The 25,923-nt window shown below is 39.8% G+C and overlaps 1 protein-coding gene across 6 annotated transcripts in view; it reads left to right on the top strand.

Moving 5' to 3' along the window:
* The window catches only part of usp32 (ubiquitin specific peptidase 32), a 57,573-nt gene that overhangs the window by 16,359 nt on the left and 15,291 nt on the right, over positions 1-25,923 (top strand). For 2 of the 6 annotated variants that reach the window (XM_032590696.1, XM_032590693.1), the window contains exons 3-17: positions 1,798-1,903; positions 4,725-4,843; positions 5,471-5,630; positions 12,448-12,579; positions 13,505-13,612; positions 13,824-13,939; positions 15,261-15,323; positions 16,790-16,873; positions 16,969-17,030; positions 17,203-17,305; positions 18,880-19,096; positions 21,652-21,830; positions 22,507-22,647; positions 23,111-23,276; positions 25,388-25,542. In XM_032590696.1, the coding sequence (XP_032446587.1) occupies positions 1,798-1,903; positions 4,725-4,843; positions 5,471-5,630; positions 12,448-12,579; positions 13,505-13,612; positions 13,824-13,939; positions 15,261-15,323; positions 16,790-16,873; positions 16,969-17,030; positions 17,203-17,305; positions 18,880-19,096; positions 21,652-21,830; positions 22,507-22,647; positions 23,111-23,276; positions 25,388-25,542 (1,911 nt within the window). The remainder of the gene's footprint in view (positions 1-1,797; positions 1,904-4,724; positions 4,844-5,470; positions 5,631-12,447; positions 12,580-13,504; positions 13,613-13,823; positions 13,940-15,260; positions 15,324-16,789; positions 16,874-16,968; positions 17,031-17,202; positions 17,306-18,879; positions 19,097-21,651; positions 21,831-22,506; positions 22,648-23,110; positions 23,277-25,387; positions 25,543-25,923) is intronic. The other 4 variants (XM_032590698.1, XM_032590695.1, XM_032590694.1 and 1 more) reach the window with 2 other exon arrangements.

The raw sequence follows: 25,923 nt of genomic DNA on the forward strand, positions 1-25,923 counted from the left end.
AAAAATGAGCTTGTCTGTTGACCCTGCTGGTATTTTGGACTTAAACATGCTCCAGCCTGTACTTTCCATGACGAACAGACAGTTTGTAGGGTTGGTGGGATTCCCCTGTAATCTCATTTTACTATGCGTTACAAACTTGAACAAGGTTGTTTCGTCACAGAGGACACAGACTGGTTTCAGTTGTTTCACTGTGAGCTCAGCAGGTTGCTGTGAATTCATATGTCAGTGTACATTATATGTACTCAGAATGATTCATTACGTCTACTGCAATTATTCATCTTCAGGGTTCAGAGGGAAAATGTCAGGTAAATCCCTCCTTGCTGGTTGTGACATAACATGAGTCATCACTACATGTGTTTACCATGTAGTCTGTCTGTTTAGTATATTTATATTCAGTAGAACCATCAGAAGGCAGCAGAGGGGAAAAGTGATGGTGGGTTTAAAAGTTAGCAAAGTGTGACACACATTGACTTCCTTTTTTTCAAACCAGAAGTTAGACTCCTACAGTGTGTGACCTACTAACGAGAACTTCATTAGCTCACTGACTGCACAGTCACCTCCTCCAAGTCAGTTAACATGCTTTGCAGACGCTGCACCGTTTGGGATCTTTGTGAGGAAACAGTACTCTGTATCATCATGTCCTGTTGTAATAAATAGTTGAAATCTTTATGTAAACTTTTTTTTAAAGCTGGTGACTGGTAGTATTTATTCTCCCTGCTTTCATCTTTAAAACTTGATTTTGTTTCATGGTTTTTGTAATGTAAAGCAATTAGTTTATACATTTTCAACAGATGAATGAATCTGCAGGATGATTCCTGTTCTTGCTCAGTGGTTTTTATGTTGTTTCCTTTAGTGGTTCATGGTGCAATGCCACCACAAGTGAGGAGGGATAACAAGTTTTTCAAAGGGATTGGTTGATTTGTGAAAAAGAACTGCAGCCGCTGAAAATGTAACAAATGTTGCCATTTTGGTTCCCAATCAAAAAAATTTAACGAACTATAAGTTGTGAAAAAATCTTTAGTATAATGGTCCAGATGCTGATTGCTATGCTTTTTTTGCATATCTGTACCTGGAATAAATCCATAGGAAAAAAGAAGAGGCCAAACCCCACAACCAGAAAAAGGGGAACACTTAAACAAACTGTTAAACTTGCAAATTTTTAATTAGCAAAGTTTCTCAGACCTTCATCACGCTCATCAGGTTTTGTGCTCATCGGTATGAGGGACTTTCTCCATTGTTTCCTATTTTTCAAATATAAACTATATGTAGTTTCTAAGGACAAGCTACTCATTATTACAATGACAAATAATCAGTTTCAGATCTAGAATTTTGCCACTCATGTTGGCGGCATGTTGGAGCTTCTACTACGTTGGAGCTGATTTGCCCATTTTTTTTAGACTTTTGCTTATAAGGTGTTTGGTTGAGGCATTGTATGGTTGGACAGTTATTTATCTGGTGTAGGAGGGCATTCAACTGAAATGAGTTTTGCTCTGTTTTACTTAAAGTTAAGATGTGTAACCGTGGCAACAGTGTTTTGTTTTTACAATTAAGAGCAGCTGATTAGCATCTCAAAATCTCAGGTAAATCTTGAATTTTGACTCCAAATTCCAGAGGAGATAAAAAGGCTTTCTGGATGCAGAGCAGGACCTGAGAACAGAGAGAGAAGGAAGAAGTTTACATATTTGAGCATAATTCTTCCTTTTTTTTGTGAATAAAAAATTTTTGTGTTGTCAACAGCATTGTTTTCCATGTATTATTTCTGATTATCTTCAACCTTTGTGTTCCTGTCTGTTTCAGGTGATCTACAGCTCGTTTGGAGGCTCCTCTAAAGGGCTGCACTTTAACAACCTGATAGTGGGGCTGGTGCTGCTGACCAGAGGGCGTGATGAGGAGAAGGCTAAGTGTAAGTACTTCCAGTTGAGCTAAGGGGAAGTCTGTATTCATGTTCCGTGTTGTTATTGTCAGAAATGACGTTTCTGACAATGTCTCAGATTTTCTTGGGAAATGGTCAATAAAATTCCTTTCCCATCCAACACTTCTGCTGTTCCACTTGTGAAGGTTGCATTCTCCAAAATGCTTTATTATCAAACCCCAGGCTACAGTAAGTCTTTATTTATGTCAAATATAGTACCAACATCACCAGATATAATTCTCAAAACATTCAGACATTTTGCTTTAGCTGGAAGTGCATGTTTCATGAAATGTTTGCAGATAGTGGAGCTGGACTGTGTGCACAATTATTAAGCAAGTTTTAGTTTTGACCATATCAACATAATTTTTATCCAGGACAATGCTCGTATCGAGCATCACAGTACTCCACTATGTGGCTAATGACTGTTCACACAGTGTGTCTTTGTATAATCAGTTTTCTGCTCATCATCTGCATATTCTACTCTTGTGGGTCTGTCCACTGTTGCTCAAATGGTTAGTCAGATAATGTTGCATTGAGAGCTTCAGTAGGATATAGAACTGGATGAAAACCTGGCCTTACTGAGCAACCACAGAATATTCAGCTTACCTTAGATATTAAATGTTTCACAATCAGAATTCCTTTTATTGTCATTGTGCAAGAAAGAAAGCACAAAAAATAAATAAAAATAGCGACTTTCAAAGGCACATCAAATAAATAGATAAAATAATAATAAATAAGTATATCTCAATACATATAAAAAAAATATAATAGAAACACAGAAAAACAACTGGGGTATTAATAAAAAAAATTGATGATCAGGTTTTAGATGAATTAGCTGTGCTCAGTACACAGCTTGGATAAAAACAGTTTTTCACTCTGTTTGTTCTTGACTTCATTGCCCTGCGTCCCCTCCCTGAGGACAGGAGTTTGAAGAGGTGGTGGTCCGGGTGTGAGAGGTTCTTGATATGGAAGAGGGCAGCCATTTAGTCTCTGCTTGGGGTTTATGACCCTCTGGAGCTGCTTCCTCTATGCTGCAGCAAGTGAGGAAGCTGGAGAACCACAGCGAGGGTGCCATGGCTCAACACCGACTCCACAGAGCAGCGATAGAACAACACCAACAGCTCAGTTCTCAGGCTGATCTTCCTAAGAATCTTTAGGAAGTACAGTGTCTGTTGTGCCTTCTTCAGGACTGAAATGGAGTTAGTGTTCCAGGTCTTCTCTGATGTACAGTACAGACCAAAAGTTTGGACACACCTTTTAATTCAGTGAGTTTCCTTTATTTTCATGACTATTGACATTGTAGATTCACACTGAAAGCATCAACACTATGAATAACACATGTGGAAATATGCACTAAACAAAAAAGTGTAAAACAACTGAAAATACCCCTTATATTGTAGTTTCTTCAAAGTAGCAACCTTTTGCTGTGATTACTGCTTTGCACACACTCTGCATTTTTTTGATGAGTTTCAAGAGGTAGTCACCTGAAATGGTTTTCACTTCATAGGTGTGCCCTGTCAGGTTAATAAGTGGGATTTCTTGCCTTATAAATAGTCATGAAAATAAAGAAAACCCATTGAATTAGAAAGGTGTGTCCAAACTTTTGGTCTGTACTGTAGGTGCCCAGAAACCTCAGATTTGGCACCATCTCCACCCTGTCCCCATTTTAATGATGGACTGATTGTCTGATTTACACCTCAACAATCAGTTCCTTTGACTTGGAGGAGTTCAAACGGAGGTTGTTGGTGGTACACCAGACAGACAGTTGTTCCACCTCTACTCTGCATGCGGTCTTGTCTCCTCCAGAGATGAATCCCACTACTGTGGTATTATCATCAAACTTTATGATGGTATTGTTATGTGGCCTACAGTCATGGATGAAGAGGGTATAGAGTGGGGGGCTTAGCACATATCCTTGTGGGGAGTCAGTACTGGCACTCAGTGCCGAGAACAGGTGGGATCCGATTCTCACGCTTTGTCTGCCAGGAAGAACATGATCCAGCAGCAGATGTTGTGGGGCAGACTCGGGTCCCCCAGTTTCCTCACCAGTCTGCTCTGAATGATGGTGTTAAAAGCCGAAGTGAAGTCCAGGAAGAGCAGCCTCACTTAGCTCCTTTACTGCTCCATGTGTGTCAATGTGGTGTTCAGAGCGGTAGCGATGGCATTCTCCTTAGACCGGTTGGTTCTACATCCAAACTGTTTTATGTGGCAGACGAGAAGTTTTGTGACTCTGAACCAGTTTCTCCAAACATTTCATGATGATGGGGGTTAGTGCCACTGACTGGTAGTCAATGAAACTACTAATGTTCTTTGTTGGCAGAGGGATGATGGTGGGATGGAGCACTGGGTGAGAGACTGATTAAAAATGCTGGTAAAAACCCTCACAGTCCCTCAGCTCCCTCAGCTGATGGTGTGACAGGGAGGACCCTGTCACACCATCAGCTCCAGCAGCTTTCCAGGGGTTCACTGCCCTCAGCGTTCTACATACCTCCTGCACCTGTACAGTGATGGTCTGGTTGTGGAAGGATGCACTAGGGGCTCTGCTTTTGATTCAGCCTCAAAACGGGTGAAGAAATGATTGATTCACAGCTAAAAGGGAGAACCTTATTTATTTTAAACAACTGAATGCTGAAATCCTTTCCCAATTCTTTTAACTGCTGTTTAATCATAACAATGGAGCATTTCTCAGGACGTCACAGTGTCATTCTAGCTTTTCTCATCGCCACTGGTTCTTTGAACAAATGGCCGGCCTTCCTGTGATAAAGATGAATGCTCTGTGACGCTGTGAGTGTGCGTGTGTGTGTGTTTTCAGACCTCTTCAGCCTGTTTGCCAGCGATCTCAGTGGATATGCTGCCAGGGAAGATATCGAGGCAGTTCTGCAGGCCCTTGATGGAGAAGTCCCGTCCTCCCTGAAGAGGTGCTTCACAGAGGTGTGTAAACACAGCACAGACCTCTCCAGGTGTAGTGTGTGAACAGTCAGTTGATGCTTGTTGTCAAGCACCTATGATCACATAAAGTTTGGCTTCACTCAGTTATTATATCGGTTATATGTTTAAGAAATTACTCCAAAAATGAAAAAAGTGGTTTAACTCTTCTTCGTGCTGCTGCTGTTAGCAGCAGGATGTTCATAATAGTTGTTCATGAAGAACTTTTTTTTTTTCTTCCTTAATATTTCTAAAGTTGCAACCAGTTGCAGAATGCTGTTCAGTTTAGGTAATGAGATGCTGCAAGATATCGTTTTCACTCAGCATTCTTGTTAAATTTGACACAGTTTGTTTAATGATCTGACGGGCTAGCATTTTTACCCTCAGTCCCATTAAAAAAAAAAAAGGAAAAAAAAGGCTTGCTGTTGTAATTGATACAGCAGAGGTTGTCCATGTCTGCTAGGAAATCCTCATTTCTTAAAATTACTGTCAGTTGAATTAATGTCCCACCGGGAGGCGTTAACTCAGCTGACATTGTTTCCTGCAGGGAAATTAAATACACCCCATTACAGCCAGGTGACTTGGCGCTTTGGGAACACGTAGTAATTGCTCCTCGCTGGTGATTTTCTGCAGAGTGACAAGGTCAACTATGAGCGCTTCAGGAACTGGCTGTTGCAGAACAAGGAGGCCTTCACTCTGTCTCGATGGCTTCTCTCTGGAGGAGTGTGTGTCACGCTGACGGATGACAGTGACACGCCCACCTTCTACCAGACCCTCGCTGGCGTCACACACTGTGAGTCCATTTAAGTCTTCTTGACCATATAATTCCACTATTTGACATTTCAAAAATAAATTGGCGAGGAACCATACCAATTTATTATGAGGTGGTTTTTTTGGCTATATCAAAATTAATTTATATTGCAAAACTGCAATGAAAACAGTTTTTTGCATCACACGAATCACATGATCAACTACCAGATGTTACTAGTGGTACAAACCATGAAGAAGAAGACAGGAAGTGGTTGAAGGATGATGTTGTGGCATGGTTTTTAAATTAATTATTGTTTAATTAATTTAACAATAATTAAATTAATTATTGTTAAATAATTAACAATAATTAACAATAAGTTTATTGTAAACAAACTTATTCATGTGTGATTTTAATTGTATTTCTTATTTAATGGAAACACCTCAATGGTGAAATTGTGTTTATTCGACATTAGCGGAATATTGACAAAGTTTTGCACACATTTGTAACGAAAACGTGGCTAGTTACACATTTACACACCCACTCCGTTTGTCGCCATACACAAACATAAAGACCAGTCAGGGCTCAATCAGTTTCCTCATGTTTCTCTTCATAAACATAACAAGCAGAGTGGAGACGGAGATGAACTCAAAGCTGCTATTTCTGATGCAAGGAATCCAAGATAAAATCTTTGTGTTATTCCTGTGATGTGTTGCTGTTGGTTCCCCTTCAGCACATCCTCATCCCAGTTCTGCCTCGGTTGTAGAGGTTGTTGGTGTTGTGAACGATTAAAATGCCTCAGTGCTCAGATGAAATCCCTGCTGTAGTTGGATGTACTGCATAGGTCCCTCCAGACTGATAGACACTCCTGGTAAAGATTTACAAAAACACTTAAAATAAGTACACTTTTTTACATTGTAGGGGCATAAACTTTCTTACTGCAAGGCAACAGTGCTGCCAACTGTTTTCACAGAAAGTGAAAACAGTTGAGGTCTTCTGCAAGGTACTGTACTTGTGTTTAGACATAAGAAGTTGTTTTCTGTCATTATTCCAGGAATTTATGCCTTAAGCTTTTCATCATAGAACTTATTCAGTTGTTATGAGGTATTGACCACCTTACATAAAAGCATTTCATGAAATTGATTATTGAGGTTGCAGGTTAAAGGCCAAGTAAATATAGTGAAGCTTAATTTCACCAATTAGGAGCAGAGCCCTGGAAAGAGCCTATCTTGACCAAGTAACCCGGACTTTGCCTTTAATCTGCCTGCTCCCATCTTATCCTCTTAACTTTGTGTCTCTGCATGTGAGTGTGTGTGTGCGTGGGGGTGCGTGTGTGTGTATGTTAGAGTTGGAGAGAGAGTGAGTGACACAATCGTGGTTCATGACTCTTTCCAGAACAAGATGGTAAAGCTTGACTCATGACTGAGCTTAGCAGTGGGAGTCATCTGCTTGCTAGCCTACTGTCACGGTATAGTCAAGGTGTTGGGAGTCTCAGCATTCCCTGCAGGATGGTGTAGTTTCTGTTAGAGTATTTTTTTTTTTTTTGCGCTGAGTTAATTTTGCTACATGCAGGCCGTGGCAGCACCTGTCCAAGGATGTTCTCTGGATAATGGTATGGTATCTCTGCTGCCACTCTGAGAGAGTTGCACCCGCAGGTGGGTATCAGACCTTCAGGGTTTCTTCTTTCTGTTGGAAACCTTTTTTGTGTCTTCAGTTAAATGGCTTTTATGCCTAGAACCATCTCACACTTTGAACTGGAGTCAGTCATGTTTTTTGAGATTTATGTACTCTTTTGTTCCTAGATGAGAAGAATCTTAGTTTGGCATTCTAAGTTTGGCCTTTCTTCAGTTACACAGTTACTGCAGAAGCTTCTTACAATCTGTTTCCTCAGTATATCATCATCTCAGATTCACATTGATGGGATTGTTGCTCTGATGCTCAGTGGGTCTTTTGAGTGTTGAGGGTAGCACGAGTTCAAATCCTTGGGTCAGTTGCTAATGTGTTATAGATACGTCAGCACCGGCCAACATAGATAAACAGACCGATTCTGCACAGAGATGCATTGATAGAGATTTTTAGTCGATTTCGATCTCCATTTTTGTAAAGCTTTGATCAGCGGATACAAGTTTTGGGAGAAGTTTGAAGAACCAGATTAAAAATATGTTCTCTAACTTTGGTCCCATGAGCTATCATTAATTAATTAATCAAATTAGTTGGAGAGAGAACAGTTAGTGTAAATCAGGTATTCATTATTTTAAACCAAAGACAAAGTGATGTGGAGTTAACATCTCCGTTCGTGATTAGTGCCATCAGCATGCATAGCTTTACCAAAACAGCTTTTTTCTTGTGTAGATTCCAGAAAATGAGATTTCCCAAAAGCTGCCAACATTTCTGTGTACAGCATATTCCACGACAGACGGGGGTAAAGAGTTTTAAATGTCTTATGATGCAAAATTGTCTTTTTGTGCATTTTTGTACACCCATTTGGGTCTCTACTACTTCTAGAGCACTAAAAATAAACATCCAGACACTTGAGCCATTTCAAAAATCTCCCGATTATTAAGTCGGCAACCCCAGGAAAGCCGAACTCCTTACCAATGCAAGTGGAGCTCTGCCCACTTCAATATTGGAAGACGTTTATGTTTGGTCAGCTGGTTTTACAGCTGTATGTGCCTTACAGTTGCCGCTGCTGTCTAGAACCTGGTCGTCAAATCTCATAATTAGGAAAATAATTTCATGCAAAAAGTAATTAACATTTTGGTATAGCCCATGTTCAATGCAGTATAAAAGGTCCCATTTAAGTGATGAAATGGAACAACGTTGATAGTACTCCATTGAACCTTCCTGTTATGTGCCAAATTCCTGCTCTCTTTGACCTCTCCATGTCACTATATGTCATAGAAACTGTTTTTATTTAAAAGGCTTTATACATCTCCCTTACATTGAAAATGTCAAGCTTTGAGTCGTCCTCCCATCGTGACAGCCTCCACACTGAAGAGTGCTATTGTTACTGTGATGCTAACGCAGCGCTAATATAAACTGATAATCTGTATCTTTAAAAGTGTGATGTTTGTTTTGCAGAACGTCTGAATGTTGTGACAGATTTAATGGTGTAGTATGCTGGTGACTGTAAGGGCAGGAAAGGCAGAGGAAGACATGCAGGGCAGCTCCATTGGAAGGATGAGGAGTTTTATTGATTTGCCATCAGATGTTTCAGAATAACAATCCAACAGTGATGTTATGATTCCTGTCTTCCAGCCGAAAAAGGCTGTCATGTTGGGAAAAACGCTGCCGTCTTACCTTCCTCCTCACCGACATTGAGGTTTTATACATCCATCCTTTTAGTCCAAACGCTGTAGACCACAGAAGGCCTTTTTGCTTTTTGCTTGTTTTATGATTATCTCCAAGGAGGAACTAATGTTTTGTTTTTGCTGTGGCTGCAACATCCAACTGAGCTTTGAGACTGGGATGTGTCTTCTCCCTGCCTCGGTCCATAACCCTCAATAATTTATCAGTCTTTCATCCATTTGTCTGTCTTAGCTCAATATAGCTCCCTGAACATTCTACTGTAAATCATTGATTTTGCTCCTCTTAGTTTGTTTCAGTCGGCCCTTTGGAATCAGCAGGAACTGCTACAGTAAACAGGAATGCTGAAAGCATTTCTCAGCGTGTGCTGGCCCAACTGTCCTGATGTTTACCTCCAGAACTCAGAATCGGTACCACAGGTACAGGGAACTGTCTGCTCTCCACCATTCTGCTTCATTCTGCCATCCTCATTGAAGCTGTGACCAGCAGTTGTTAAAACAAGCCTTCCTTAAAGTTGATTTTATTGCCAGTTTGTTCTGCCAGGAACTGACTGTAATTTTATTGCATGTCTGTATTTTGACACCTGTCATGCCAACAGCTACTGTATCTGGCTAGCTGCTGAATCCTATTAGCTTAATCTAAGGATTAGCATGTTGACAGGGAGAGACTAGTCCATCAAGCCTGGCAGAGCTTCATACAATGCTCTGTTTTTCTGAACAGTCAGAGTATTCCCTCTTTGTCTACTTCCCTCCCACAGTTTGATGATTATTTTCTTTAAAGCTGCAGTAGATAACTTTTATAAAAAAGATTTTTTTCATATTTGTTAAAACTATCACTATTTCCTAACTATAACATGAGACAGATAATCTGTGAAAAGATCAAGCTCCCCTGCCTCCTCTCAGTGGTCCTACTGCCATCTGCATGTTCTTTCAATCGAGAATGTTCTTTTTTATTTTTAAACCGTTATGCGGTGTGGTGGCAAAACATGATACTGCTCCCACATACTGAGTCATACTGTGACTCGGTCTGTTGAGACTTCATAGTCAAGTGTAAAAATTGCCTAAATTTCTCATGACAAATGGCTTCATTTCCCACAATTCTAATGGATACTAGCAATTTGGTTGAGCTAGTTGAGCGGCTAGCCCCGTTTCCTCTCCACCAGAGCAGCCACCACACAACTGGTGCTGCACAGAGAGCGGCAGTCACGCTATGCATTTTTGTATAGCATGCTGACTGTGGACATTATCAGCTTGGTGTCGCAAACAAAACAATAAAATGTAAATACAGTTTCCTGTCAAGCAGTTTTAAAAACCCAGCAATTGCAGCGACTCTGACAGCTCAGTGGAAAATCAATAAATTGATTGATGGATTTTGTTAACTGACCACTACAGGGCTTCGGTCAGAAAGCACGCTGGTCATCAGGTGTTTAAATAGGTTTACTGAAGAATTATGTCAATGGTGCAAATAAATTGAAGCAGTTTCTGAAAATACAGAAATAATAAATAAAGGTTCAAAATTACTATTGCAAAAATGTAAATATAACAATTCACAAGCAAGTAAAAAACATCAGCATTAATTCCCTCTGTAATAAGGGCTGTTTAAATTTAAATGATGCAAAACTCAGAATCAGTCTAGCTCTAACTGGTCAAAGCTCAAAAACTAACGGTTAAACGCTAGATAGTTTTAATAAAAATCCAACACATTAAGAATAAAACAGACATTAACAAACTACAGAAATATACCAGCAGCTAAACAACTCTGTCAGTAGTGATAATTAGCATCTACCTATTCATGTCACATGACTGATACCACTACTCACATCATCAATGACTGTCTCAACAGTAAACAGAAAACAGATCAGCTGACGAATGTCAAGAAGAAGAAAATAAATGGAACAAACCTCCTTCAAAATAAAAGCATAGATATGAGACAGTGAACTACTTGAAGAATTAATAACAGAGTGGATTCTGCGGCATAATGGATCAGGGTAGCTTTGAAATGAAAAACAAGACCACACACAAATAGGCTGGTGGTCATAATGTTATGCTTGATTAGTAAACACAATTTATGTTCCAGTTCCTGTTCTAGCCAGTTTTGTTGCATCAGCAGAAAGTTCCTGTAAAGTTTCTTTTAGAGGAAGGATTCTTTCACCGTGTAACATTCATGCCAGTTTACCAGTACCGGGACCAGACCAAAAACCCTCAGTCATTACCTTGATAAATAATGAGATTTGTTTAAGTATAAAACAGGCTTTAATGCTGAAAATGATCAAATGTTACAAGTCATACAAATGAAACAGATACAGAGTGACATTCACCATCCAGCGCTGGGCTCCACTCAGCGCTGCGTGACACCAAGTTGACTTAGGGTTGACACCAAGTGAAGCAAAGATTGTAGCGCAAGTTCTGCTTTTATCTTCTCCTCATTCTGCTCCCTCTCTAAGGTGTTGGCCTGCCTTAATCAGTTTTGTTTTTGTGTGACTGTCGCCATTTTTATATGTTACGGATATGTAAGCATGCAACAGTGTGTGTGTGGTGCATAAAAGAGATAGAGAAATGACAGAATCATATACCCATTACACATCTAAGTTGTAAATGATTGCAGAACCACCTGACTTGTTTGGTCTAACCCAAACCCAAGTACATAGAACTGTTTGTGACATAAAACCTAAGAAGAGGTTAAATTCTAAATTCCCCTTTTGGCAAGAAAAAGTCTCTGAATTCTGGAAGTTATTTTCTCAACTCTAGAGCGGTCTTAAAGTTCATCCCAGCAGATGAGTTTTGTGGACTCGGTACCTCTCTTGCTTTAAGAAAAGTGCTTAGTGTGAACTCAATAGAACAAGACATTACTTTGCAAACCTTTGTAGATATACACAGAACGCCTTACATCATTTAGTCACCCCTTTGTGTGTTTTATTATTTTGGTTCTTCTTGTTTATCACATTGTGAAGAGTGGACATGTCAGCAAAGAATTATGGTTTTCTGGTTAAAAAAAAAAAAGAAAGAAAAAGGAGTTTCGAGTTTATTTGAAGAGCACATTTCAGCAGCAAGGCAGGTATTGCAGATAAAACACTGTCAGTAACAGTTTGACTTCTGATGTGTTTGACCTTTGTTCCCTTCCTAATGATGACACAGTCCTATTAGGTGTTTTTTTTTAACGCTAAATAAAATGAGCTCTCTGCTTTTAGAAGTTCATATTGTTGCTAAGGACAAACTGTGTTTTCCTCCACTGGATAAAACTGGAACTGCTTTAGTTTAACTACACTTTTTCTTTCGATGCCAGTAGGAGCATACAAAGCACCATCTAATATAAATGTAGTTAACATATCATTGTACAGTAATGGTTTAATGTTCACTCACAGTTTCTTTCTTTACCTGTCGTAGGTTTCATTTCATTAGGCTAAGGCTGTGAATCTGTTGTTTTAAGCTCAATCAGCCACCATTCCTTTGGTTGAGAAACTCTTTGATGTTTGGAGCTGGAGTTATTGTCCACATTGTCCTGCAGTGTACATTTAGAACTGTGATCCATGTTTTACCTGTTTGATCTTGTCATGCAGTGGAAGAGTCGGACATAATAGACTTGGAGAAGCGCTACTGGCTGCTCAAAGCCCAGTCCAGAACCGGCCGCTTTGACTTGGAAACCTTCGTCCCGCTGGTGTCTCCTCCCATCCATGCCTCTCTGAGTGAAGGTAGGTCCTATCTTCTCTGATATAGGTCTCCAATCTATGAAAACAAATTTAATAGAAACATGCAGTCTTAAAAAAAGATTATAAAGTGTGGTTAAGCATGAAAACGGACATGGAAAAATCTGCATCTTTGCAGACTTTATTTCCTGAGCAGCGGTCTTGGTCTTTGCATCCATCCATCAGGCCCAACCCCACCCCATTCATCCACCCTAAATCTGTCATCTTGCCCCTGGACTACATCTGTCCCACCAGACAACACCCACCCACTGACATCTCTGTCAAACCCCACCCACTTACCAACACACCTTACATCACTAACCCCGCCCACCTGACTGTCCATCACACAATACCCGCCCTGCTGTCGTCTGTCACACCCATAGACCCCGTCTACATACATACGTGCAGTAAATCCACATTGAGCCTGTCCTTCTATACTTTAAAAACTGGATTGAGAATTCTGGAAATATGCGTCTGTGTGGAAAGTGGGACCAATCTTTCGTCTGGGGAATCTTGGAAATCCATGTCAAACATGTAAACACATCAAGCCTGAACTGACATGGACAGTTTGATAGCTTATACTGTCCTTAATTGGTGTCGAGGTTTGATCCCTGCTTGTTGAACTCTTTGGAATTTTAAATCAAACTTTGTGAAATCATTAGTAAGGTCTTCAGGTTTCAGTGTTTGGAACCAAGTGAATCGATGCTTGATGGAACCAGTGACATGGACTTGTTGCTTTTCTACTATTTGCAGGAGTCTCTGCTTTTACTTTGGAATCATTTGTGATCTTTGGTTTACAAACTCTGAATCTTAATGAGCTCACATGCAATTAGCCCAGGATGGTCTCTCCAGCCCCTGCTCTTCCCCCTGCACTGTTTGCTCTTTATTACTGCATCCAAACATAATTTCTGTCCTTCATGCTGTGTTTCAGGTCTGTTTCACGCCTTCGATGAAAATCGGGACAATCACATCGACTTTAAAGAGATCTCTTGTGGACTCTCAGCCTGCTGTAGGGGGCCTGTTGCTGAAAGGCAGAAATGTAAGCCATGCTGTGGTTCTAACTGCTTATAGATAAATGAACCCTCCTTGTGGGTTTCCATAATAACAGGCTTCCTGTCATAAGAGGACTTTCTCCTGTGTTGGTCTAACATGTAGCCTCAAATCAACTTTTTGATCGATTGGATGCAGAAACAGTCATATCAAGATATTAGCTACATCATAAAATTAATTAGTTTTATTTCCCTCTTCAGTTTGCTTCAAAGTATTTGATGTGGACCGTGATGGGATTCTGTCTCGAGATGAGCTCCATGAGATGGTTGTTGCCTTGCTGGAGGTGTGGAAGGACAATCGCACAGACACAATCCCTGTGAGTTCACCCTCAGGCTCAGAGAGCATTCATTTCCTGCTATGAACACATGATTCAGTGGAAAACAGCCCAACAGCTTTGGCTTGAGTGGAATTATGGAGGCAAATGTAGAAGAGACTGATCTTCTGCATTTGAAAAATATTCACTAAAGATTAACTGGTCCATTTGATTGACTGCTGTTGGGAAATAACAGTAAAAAACACATACTTTAGAGACACCATACATTTAGGTTTGATCAGAGAATTTTTAGTGTTTATTAAAATATTATTTGGAATGTTTTGTGGTAGAATAGCTTGTAGCCTTGGTAATAAATGTGTAGTGGTCTGGTGCTTCCTGCCTTGTAGCCGTTTGATTCTCTCATTTGTATTTTTAATCTCAAAAAGACATGAACACATGTGAGTTTAAGAGGAAGAAAGAATAAAATGAAATCTTTTATTTCAGTGGAGATGCAGCAGATTAGCGCATTCAGGGTTCCTGTAAGATCTTGAAACATCTGGAATAAAATGACAATATGTAGTTTGCATAAATGATAATTTTTCAGATCTGGAAAAGTAAGGATCAAAGAAAAATAGGTAAGCCAAGAAAAGAGTGTAATAGCTTATAGACTTTATTCTTTATTCTGTTCTGTAACAGAAAAAAAATTAAATATCTGAAAAATGAAGTATAGATTTATACTTAAATTATAGATTCCAATTTCAAACATAGATTGATATTTATATTGCATCTTTTATTTGTGTTGCCTCTTTAGTATATTGGTTTTTAAGCTGATGAGTTAAGAGTGAAGGACACATGTGCACTCATTCAGTCATGGTTTTGAACTTGACTTGTGATTCTGGTCTAAATCCCAAACAAAATAATTGAAACTTAATTTAACATGTTTAAACATGTCAAAACTGTGATCAGAAAGTGAGCTTTAAAGAATCTATATTGAAGGTATGACAATCCTGACCTTAGTGGACAAGTGTTACAGATTTTCATTGGATATTAGAAAGTCATACACTTTACCAAACAGTCCCATGCCAACTTCAGTATTGTGTTTTATGATTTGTGGAACATAAACCTAGTAAATCCTAACTACTGTTGATGTGGTCAGATAGATTTTTTATAACGAAATGTCTACATTTTTAGAAAAGGTACAGAAAAAAAGTCTAGAACTCCAAGTCTTGTGATTGTTTGGAAATGGAAAATATGTGGGAACCCTGCACATCAACTGAGTGAAATGAATTCCATGTCAGCCTGCAGAATATTCCCCAGAAGATTTGAGAGCTGAGCTTAGTTCTGGTTTCTCCTGTCTCCCACTGACATGTTGATGCTGTTGCAGGAGCTGCACAGCAGCATCTCAGACATAGTGGAGGAAATTGTGAAGATGCACGACACGACCAAGGTGAGACACCGGGATGCTCTTCTTCACACGCATTTCCAAAAGCCTAGTTCCCAAGATCCTATCTGTTTCAACGTGAAATTAAAGAACAAATTTAAATAAGTAGTAAAGCAAACATAGAACATTAATTTGAAAAATTTTCATGAACTAAACATTAAATTGTCACATCAAATTTAGGACTTTGTAGATTAATAATAACTCTTTTTCTTTGTGGTTTACATTATTTTCTGGTGGTAAACAAACATATTTGCTGTTTTAAACAGTCACTCTGTTTACAGCCTCTTCTCCATTTTCCATAAATACTGGTGACCCCACATATTGCCTCTTAGGCAGCACGTATTATCTGTATTATAAAATTTTAATGCCAGCCTTTATCATTGTTGTGGTCATGCAGTTATTAAAATGTTTCCCAAATGGTTGTGTTTTTTCAGTTTTCCATTCTTGCGTGTAAAACAGGAAGTCCTGCTTTAGTTAAGTGTTTTTTGTTGGAAACCTGCAGTTCCAGATCCACATTGATAGATGTCATTTTTCTTAAACTCTCACACATCCAGAGATGTAGAGTGACTGAGGTGTTAGCCAGCACTGTGGGATAGTTTGCTGTCCATTAATAAAGCAATCCAGGCGAAATATCAAAAATGCAGGTGGCAACTCATTGCAGACCTGTTTAACAGCTCAGTTATAATCTGGTGTTTGAAACAGTTGACAGACAGATGGAACCGCAGGCTGAGTCAGCTGAATACGTCCGTTCCTCTAAAATTTTGCATCATTTTTTGTGATTGTTGCGACATAAAATTACTAATTTTGTAGGACCATTTTCAAAAAGGTTTAATTGTTATTTTTGCCAAAAATGCCAAGAATTTCATATTGGTCAATCAAGCTAAGATGAACTGTTTACACATCCACCTTTCCATTATCCAACACACTTATCCTTGTGGGGATGTGAGGGTGGTGGGGTCTATCTACAGCGGCTGACGGGCGAGGGGAGGGGTACACCTGGACAGGTCACCTGTATACACACTATAAGCAAATCCTACACAACATCTCAGAACAGTTTTTGCAAAAATAAATTGTTACTGTTTAGCATCACATATGCTTTCATTTTGCAGTCTTAGGTTTCAAGAGATAATGTGAAACAAGAAGTTAAATTATTACGTCACGTTGCAGTAATTGGTCCGAAAAGACGGAAATACAGAAAACATTAAGCTGATTAGTCATTTGTGGAAAAGTTGTGATGACTGGCAAAAATTGCAAGTCTATGCAAAATAAGTGCATTTGCATTAATAGTTGCAATCGGAACATTGCAACTTCCTGGAGGGACTAATAAGTGGCATCATGCCTGAAATCAGACCAGCAGGTCACACACATGGTAAGCAGGTGGAGTGAAATCTAAAAAGCTTTGTGAGGTGTCAGAACACTCTGCATTCAGATAGTGCAGTATGCTGACCTGTGTGTCGTTTGGCTCCTCACAGCTGGGTCACTTGACCCTTGAAGACTACCAGATCTGGAGCGTGAAGAGCGCTCTGGCCAATGAGTTCCTGAACCTGCTCTTCCAGGTTGGTACCCCGACATGCTTCTGTGGCAAAATACAGCTGCTGGAACCGCAACAGCATTCATTCATGATCATGTCAATGTGTTTGACTTATCCCAGGTTTGCCACATAGTGCTGGGCCTCAGACCTGCCACTCCTGAAGAGGAAGGGCAGATCATCAGGTAACCCACCTCTTTATCTGATTTTTCTTTTTCTGTTTCTAAATGGTATGTGCTTATACCTGATGAGAGTTTCTTGTTGTGTGTGTGTGTGTGGGGTGGGGGTGGGGTGTGTGTGTGTGTGTGTGTGTGTGTGTGTGTGTGTGTGTGTGTGTGTGTGTCTGCCTGTATGCAGGGGGTGGTTAGAAAGGGAGAGCAGACATGGGCTGCAGCAGAGCCAGAGCTGGTTCCTGATCTCCATGCTGTGGTGGCAGCAGTGGAAGGACTACGTTAAATATGTGAGTAAAGCAGAAGAAACAAAGCACCATTGTGCGTAAAATAATATCGTCCATTTCATACAAAGCATAGTCAACATTAAATATTTATTCTGTTAATCAAAAAGTAACATATTCTCCCAAGTATTTAGCTTCATACTAGGTGAAATCATGTCACTATTATAAAGATAAAACATCTTCCTACTGTTTGTAAATAACACAACAGAATCAGAGCAGTCTGTGAAAATGATTCATTGTTCCTGAATAATCTTAAAAAGTTGCTTGATTATTATTTTTTCCATATCCAGATGACCATAGAAGAATCTAAAGGGAGGATGAAAAATGGCTCTTTCCAAACTTCATTCCCAATTCTGATATTTAAACCGAGATACGCTTTATGTTCTCCATATTGTAAAGGATACTGTAACCATGGTGACACCTTTTTGTCACTTCAGAGATCCAGTGACCAGTGTAACCAGCAGTATGTTCTGGAGATGGACTTTGATTTTCAAGCAACAGCAGGAACACATTTAGCCTTTCAGTCTGCCTCTCTCACATACTGAATGAGATGCTGACATGTTCTTATTCACTGATTAAAAAACTCGTGTTTTTGTGTTCAACTAGCTAGTTACCTGTCAAAAGCCGATAATCAACCTATTCTGTTTTCATGTTACAATATTATTATTTGTGGCTTCTCTGCATAGTTACATAATAAGTAAAAAGCATGTTACATGTTATCCAAAACCATAAACTAGAATAGATAAAAAATATTCTTTATTGTCCCACAGTGGGAAGTTCAGGTGTAACAGAGCAGGATCGAGGGATATAGTCTCACACAAAAATAAAAATGTATTCAACTGTATACAAAGCAAAGTTAAGAAAATACTGTACAGTAAGGACAAAATTTTAACATAAAAATGCTGTAGAGTTATCAGAAATGGTGTCCACCCTTCGAAGGAATGAACTTTTTTATATTTTTAAATGGCTTAAAAATAAAAAATTATCCTCATTTGGCTTTTACACCAAATTTGACTTCCAATTTTAATAGACTATTTTTCTCCCTTTCTCTAAGTTATAAATTACAAAAAAATATTTTCAAAAACTTTCTTTTATTTCAGTTGTTTGTCCTGAGTTTCCCTGAATTCAGAGTCCAGCTAAATACAAGCTGCTTGTAAAACATGATGGAAAGCCCTGAGTGAGCTACGGAAGCCCTAAAAAAATTCAGATTTGCCAAAAATGAAATCTTCATACCCTGAAAATTCAGTTAATAGATAAAATCAATTGATCGCCCATAAAGCATTCATAGAATTTTTCTGTTTTCTTCTGAATGGAAATATTTCCTGCTGTGCATCATTTGTTAGTCTGTTGTTTTTCATGCACTGGTTTAACCATTTTAATGGTGAAAATGTTTGTTAAACATTAGAAAGGCAGAAAATATGATGAAACATCAGCAGTTCTGTTCTGTTGATGTGTGAGAAGCCATCTGTGGGAACCAACACCCTTCCTGAAATGTCCCAGTCATTTAGCCAAAGCAAGTTTTTTAGTTGCTGTTGTCATGGAAACCACTGTTAACTTCTAACCACTTTGAACACTGACAGGACAGTCCCTGCTGTTGTCTTCCTGTCCAGGAGCATAAAGGCATCGTTGTGGAACAGCCGTCCATTCTGAGCTCACTCAGGCCCCTGACAGCCACAGCCACCGTGGAGCCCGCAAACCCCGACAGGCCTGGGGGCCTGGGGACCTTCGGCCCCTTCAGTCCCTCAGAGGAGAAGTCTCCTGATGCTGTGTCCAGTGCCTCAGAAGCAACAGAAACTGGTCAGTCTTCTTGAAACAGTCCACAATAGATAAGAGTCCACTGTTGATTTCTCTGTTTGTTAGTTCATGTGGAAACAAGTAAGTGAGAGTTTTTAAATTCAGTTCAATCCCGTGTATTTCCATTCCTCCACATCTGAATAAACATATTATGTTGCTAAAGGAGATAAAAATGTCAATTCTATACCCAATTACACTAAATCCAAACCAGCTCTAATTAATGATAAATCAGTCTGATTCATTCCAATACAACAATCCAGACCTGTTCACAGTTCAATACAAGCCTAATTATTGTAAAGTACAGTACATTAAAACTCAGTTTACTGCATGTCTTAGATTTGTTGTGCAGCAATAGAGGTCCAGCCTGGCTATGAATAACTACAATAACTGCTTAAGGCAATTATTAATAAAACTAGTCATTTAGATGACAATTACCAATTTGGAACACCACCCGATCTTTAAAACGGGATACATTTTGATCATCAAGAAAATAGACAAATAGTTCAGCCTCAGTTGGTGTCTACCTGATGCAGCTCAGGTTTTAAAATGATAACAGAAGAAGGTGCAAACAGCACTGATGCTGTCTGAGCAGCTAGATGTTACACATGCATAGAATTTATCCAGATGACTACAAACGACAGGAGTTTATTATCATTAAGCTAATGATAAAATAACAAAAGAATTTAAGTGTTTAAAGATAAAGCATTTAAATGTAAAACAGATTAAAAAAACAGAGCCAATAAAATGAGTGCGTTGAGCGAGTGGTGAGAATGATTTATATTTGTAGACAAAGAATTTTGTGCGGCTTTTCCATCTCAACACGCTGCCCAGCGCCCAGCTCTGTCTGGGCTGATAAAGTTTATATATGTGTTCCCAGTTGGTCGGAGCCTTAGTGGTTAACGAACCGGGCTAACCTCATCATGCAGGTTCAGCCCGGGGAGGAGCTCTCGCGCTCGCCACTTAGTCACGCATCACTCTGGTTTTATATTATTTTATTAATAATTTTAGTATTATTTTTCCGGTTATGAAGCATCAAACCATGTCAAATGCTTTGTCCACTTAGTCAGACAGAGTTAATGTGCGTGGTTGCGCGGAGATTTGAGAAACTCGTCCCATAAACTGGACCAACCAACATAGTTTCTGTGTCCCCTTGTTAAAAACTCAACAGACACGAAACGGAAGAGCTACTAAAGCCACATTAGCAGCATTAAATTAAATCTCTCGTTTGTTTTGCATCTCTGCGCAGTGCAGCGGATTTAACTCATGCAGGGCCGGTCCAAGGCTGCATGAGGCCTTGAGCAGGATTTGACTTAGGGGCCCCTCTTGCTGCTAGAAACATGAGCACCTCTAACAGATTCTGTGTTAGATTTAGTGAAATCTGGGAGAAGGGAATAGTTTAATTGGCCAACCTAAAAAGCAATAAGTTATAATTGCAGTTTACTAGTTTGTATTTGTGGGCAAACAGAGCTCAAACTCAAAGATTAAACTCACGGCATCAGATTGTTGCTATGGTAACAAAACAATTTAACTATGAATGTTGTTCTTTGAACTTTTACAAAGTAAACTTGCCAGCTCCTTAAAATCTTACATATAAATGTTAAACAATTTGTAAAAAATGTATTTATATATGCTGAAACCATTAAATCAAATTTAGCAGCATTGATCATCTCAATAAACAAATGATACATTTATGTATCTGTGGTCTGTGTTAAAATATTAGCATTTATGGGCCACTGAAGCCCTGGGAGCCTTATGGAGCCACTGATTTAATTTGGATTAAACAAAAGTGCAAATAATTGATGTTCATTTTAATTGTTTTTTTTTATTTGTTGTTTTTAAGACTAGTTGTGGGTTTACATATCGTTTCACTGGCGATGTTTTCCCGTAACACATAAAATTACCCAGTAATATTTTTACTTTCCTGTCAACTTAACATCTTTTAATACAAAAGCACGGTGGACCACCAGTTGACCGCCTCGGCGCCCCTACCACCGGGCTTAGCAGGTTTTCTGGGGGAAGCCCTGAACAATCTCTAGTCACAGAACAGTTTATTCTACAGTTCAGACTGTATTCTGGTTGATTATATAACATAAAAAATTTGAATAGTTACATTTTCACATTGGTTGTAATATATGAAATCACCATTGAAGACCAGTTTTGTTTGATGCTATTATTTGATGATCTGGGTATAAAAAACCTTTTTCAGTCTATAGGTTCACAGAATTTTCTGTAAGCTTGAAGATGGAAAAGGGTTTAGCTGAATTTCTTCAACTTAAACTGATGGTGCTGTAGATTTCAAATCAATTCAGAAATCTTGGTATAGTTATGAAACAGCTATATGAAGGCTTCAGCCACCAGATTGAAAGAGTTCCCATCCATATAAGACATCTTGGTGAAAAACGTACATGAAGTAATTAGAAACTTAATTCCTCATATTAGTATTATGTTACTGCATTATGTACAAACTTTGCTGCATTTATTTAAGCCTCCTCTGTCATTTGACAGTTTTGCTATTTTCTGACTGTTTGCTGTGGATGTTGATCTCCTCTCCCCAACAGCACTGAGTCCTCAGTTGGCTCCCTCCGCAGCAGAGAGCTGCTTCGCCCGTCAGCACAACATTTCAGAAAACAACAATCAGTGTTTTTCTGGAGCCAATGGCCATCTGCCCTCCCAGCTGACAGCACAGAGACCTGGAGCCATCGACAACCAGTCTCTGGTCACCACTGACCCCATAAAGGCAAGGAGGGCTTTTCCTAAGTCCTGTACCCCCTCACCGCGTTGACCGGTGGAACTAGTTGGAACTGTTTTCCTGCTCTGTGGATTTTTCACTCTGTTTCAGAATAGTTCTTATAGGCTCATCCATATAAAGTCCCAATCCAAAAGAATATGAGGCATTAAATGTTTATTCAAAAAATCTTCCAATCTGTATCAGTTGAAGGAGTAGACCATCCCTCTAAGCAGAATAGGGTGTTTTCTTTCATCTGCTTGTTAGTGGATATGTTTGACATCTGAGCATAGAAGCCACACTGCTTTAGAGAGAACTCCAGAATGATGCAGTCCCCCTGCTTTACACTGTCCTGCTCTCATACAAGCTGTAGAATGAGACTAGCTTTACTTTGGTGAGTAAATATGAAAGAAACCGTTAAATATTTGTTCCACTTTGCATCATTAGTTTGGTAGCAGAGGTTCTCACTTCAAACCCACTTCATTTTTTTTGTGGTCTGGAAGCAGATAATGTTTCCATTTAGTTTTTATCTCTGTGGTTTACTGTAATAATAAAAGGCTGCCAGCTTTTCCACAGCATTAGGATTTTGTCTCTGGCTGTTATGTGTAATTCAAAGCGACAGAACAGCGTCTTTTCTGTGCTTTTTTCCCTCCCTGCTTACGTATCTGCTGTGCTCTATCCCCTGCAGGCCCCTACGTTAACTATGGAGGGTGGCAGACTGAAGCGCTCTTTGCAGCTGGTGCCTGGTAGAGACTTTGAGATGGTGCCAGAGCCTGTGTGGCGGGCCCTCTACCACTGGTACGGTGCCAACCTGAGCCTGCCACGACCGGTGAGTGAATGGAGCAGCGTAAGTCTAAGGAGAATAAAACAAAATAGTTTTGTGAAACTATAAGTAAAACAAAATTTTCATATGTGGCCAAAATATTTAAGACATAAACATGTTTCTATCCCTTTTCTTAGCTGAAAAATTCAAATCTGATTCTCATTATTAAGATATTTCTCTTTTCTTTCCACATCATTATTCCTTTTGATCAACAAGTACATGTAGTGTTATCTTAATGTATCTCCTTGTACATGTTTAACCTGCCAGACCTCTGCTCTGTGCTGGACTGTAGACATGTTGAACTTTATGAAGCTGATTTATAGGAAGCTAGTCTCTCCTTAGAATAAACGCTACAAAACCAAAATGTCTCAGCATGTTCCTTCATGGGCGTCTCTGTTGGACTGTTCTGTCCACCCAGGAACAGCAGCTTCATTGCTAGCTAACATAACTTTCCGCTCCACTCCTGCAGGTTATCCTGGAAAGCAAGACTGGTCAAGCAGAGCTGGAGCTGTTCCCCTGCTACCTCCTGTTCCTCCGCCAGCAGCCCGCCACGCGCTCCCCTCAGTCCAACATCTGGGTCAATATGGGTATGACCAGCCTGCGAATGTTCCCACCGTATTTGCCCCCACCAAGAGGTAACGTAAGCCTGCAGCAAGACCAGAGCAAGCCGTCGATAAATGTTTCCCTGAGCAATCCCACATCTCCCACCGTTCATTTTTCCTCTGTGTGGACTGATCCGAGCCGGGCAGAACTCTAGCTGAACCCGTGGCCCAGCAAAGACTAATCATTAGGAAAGTTTAATAATTGACTTTTCCAATCTTCACAGCTTTGCAGAGATGGCATAATAGTATGTGAAAGAAATCTGGGAGCGACTTAGTAAATAATGAAACTATGACTATTGACTGCTATTTAAAAGTATAATACAGTGCCTTGCAAATGTTTTCACACTCCATGTTTTGTCACTTGTTGAAGTTGATATAATAAAGCAACACAAATTGTGTAAAAACATGAATTGGAAGAAAAAGGATACCTAGGTTTCAGCTGGTTTATTTTTTATATATGACTAAATCATTAAGTCAATAGTTCTTAGAACCACATTTTACTGCAGCTCCACCTCCCCGCTTACAGTTTTACCTGCTCTTCTTTGCGAAGTGGCTCAAGCTCAGCCGGATTATATGAATCCGGCTGAGCTTGAGAAAGAATCTTGCCACAGATTCTTTGTTAGATTTAAATCTGGACTTTAATTGAGCCACATTAATATGTTTTGATCACATCCCCCTCTGACTGCAGATTAAAGGTCATCCAGTTGAGTGGTGAACAGCATTACTTTATATTTAGCTCCATCCATTCTCCATTCTCCCCTCATCTCCAGCTTTCCTTTCCCTGCTCAGCATAATGCTGCCACCACATTTTGCTGTGAAGCTGTGATGCGCAGCAATGCTTTTCCTGTTTCACAGACAGCCTGGTGTCATTAGGTTTACAGTTGTACCATAGTCTTTGCTCCTTTAGATGGTTGGACTGAACAGAGTTGTGAAGCCTGACTCTGCTGTTAAGCTCTCCAGTTCTTCCTCTTCTGGACTCTTTGGTCTCCATGATGCTGTTTGTTCTCTAACAAACCTCTGAAACCTTCACAGAACAGCTGAGACTTTATTTACTATCAAGATGATGTCTGAATTGGTTGCACTGGATTTTATTTAGTGGTATCGGAGTACAAAAGAAAACCATCTACCCTTTTTCTTCCGGTTTATGGTTATGTTGTACTTTGTGTTGGTTTATTACATAAATCTGAAGTTAAATACATTGAAGTGTGCTGTTGCAACTTGAGCAAAGGAGAAAGGTTTAAGGGTATGAATATTTTTGCGAGGGATTGTATTTCAAGCCATGATGATGATCTCTACAGCATCAATAATCATTGTTTTGTAATAAAATGTAACTGTTCCTGCATGCCGTCCTCCCTTTTAGCCACAGTAACTGGAGCGGTAGAAATATTCGACGTCTGCTATCTGTATTTAAAATCCTCCTCAGTTTCTTTCTAGTCTGCATTGTCAGCTTTCAGCCTGAAAATCTTAGCCTCTTCCTCTTGTTTTACAACATTTGTTGCATAAACTGAAGTCAAAAGGAAACTGTGGCCAGTGTTGGTCAATGTCCTCACCTCGCCTTGTCATTTCTCTGCTGATGAACATCAGAGCTTTCCTGGACTTCTAGAAAGTCATTTCAGGCCTAATCAGGTTTGGGATGCTCAGGCTGACATCAGCGCTGTGTGTGTGAGCGCGCTCCTCCAAATCATGTGATCAGATCTGGATTCTGTTTCCAGTTTCACTCCTGCTGTGGTTCCAACCTGGGACTGAGAGCCTGATCCAGCCCTAATGGCCCCTCTCGGCATGCAGGATAAACATGGACAGGCTGCTTCTTATTGTGCCAAGGTGGAAAAGCAAAGCTGTGTGGGTGGGAATCAAACTAGCAAATCTCTTCATATTTGTTCAATCACCACCAGTTGAATAACAGGACTAATTATGATTTGTGTTTGAGTCCTGAATCCGCCAGGTTGGTTTGCTGATTATTTGACCAATCATGCCTGCTCTGATTGACTTTTATTGCTGCTTTCTTACAACTAATCCTCAATCAGCTGATGGCTGCTGTTGGTTGCATCTGTGAGCTTGTGTGCTGGATGGACGTTCTGGTCCTGGTTTGGTCTGATCAGGATTTGTCTGGTGTTTGGGTCTAAATGGGGGTTTGTATCGTGCAGGAAACGTGCCGTCTCCTAACGCTCCTCTGAAGAGGATGCTGGCGTACACAGGCTGCTTCAGCCGCATGGCCACCATCAAGGACATCCACCTGTACCTGTCACAGCGGCTCCGCATCAAGGAGGAGGACATGAGGCTCTGGCTCTACAACAGTGAGGTGAGCAGAGATCACTCAGAAACCTCATGTTCTGTGTTCAGAGATCGGCCTGAGATCATTTCAAAGTTCAACGCCAAAGGCAGATATAATGAGATGTTGTACTGGAGTCTATACCATTTTAAATTACTTTTCTTTATTAACTCTGTAATGTTACTATTATTGTGCTAGAATAAGTAAATTTAAAGAAATTCAAAATCCTAACAACCTGTTCTGATGCTTCATGTCACTGTGTGTGAAGAGGAGACTTTTAGTTTCCACAGCATGACTACCATTTTTATGATTCGTCTTTCTGAAAAGCAACGGAAAGTGTTAGCTTTTTTTTCAGCCAGCTCACTGGCAGTGAGTAGCAACAAGACTAAAATAGGTTGGGCTTAATGTTCT

The sequence above is a fragment of the Xiphophorus hellerii genome, chromosome 18 (genome assembly GCF_003331165.1).
Source record: "Xiphophorus hellerii strain 12219 chromosome 18, Xiphophorus_hellerii-4.1, whole genome shotgun sequence".
NCBI classification, from domain to species: domain Eukaryota; kingdom Metazoa; phylum Chordata; class Actinopteri; order Cyprinodontiformes; family Poeciliidae; genus Xiphophorus; species Xiphophorus hellerii.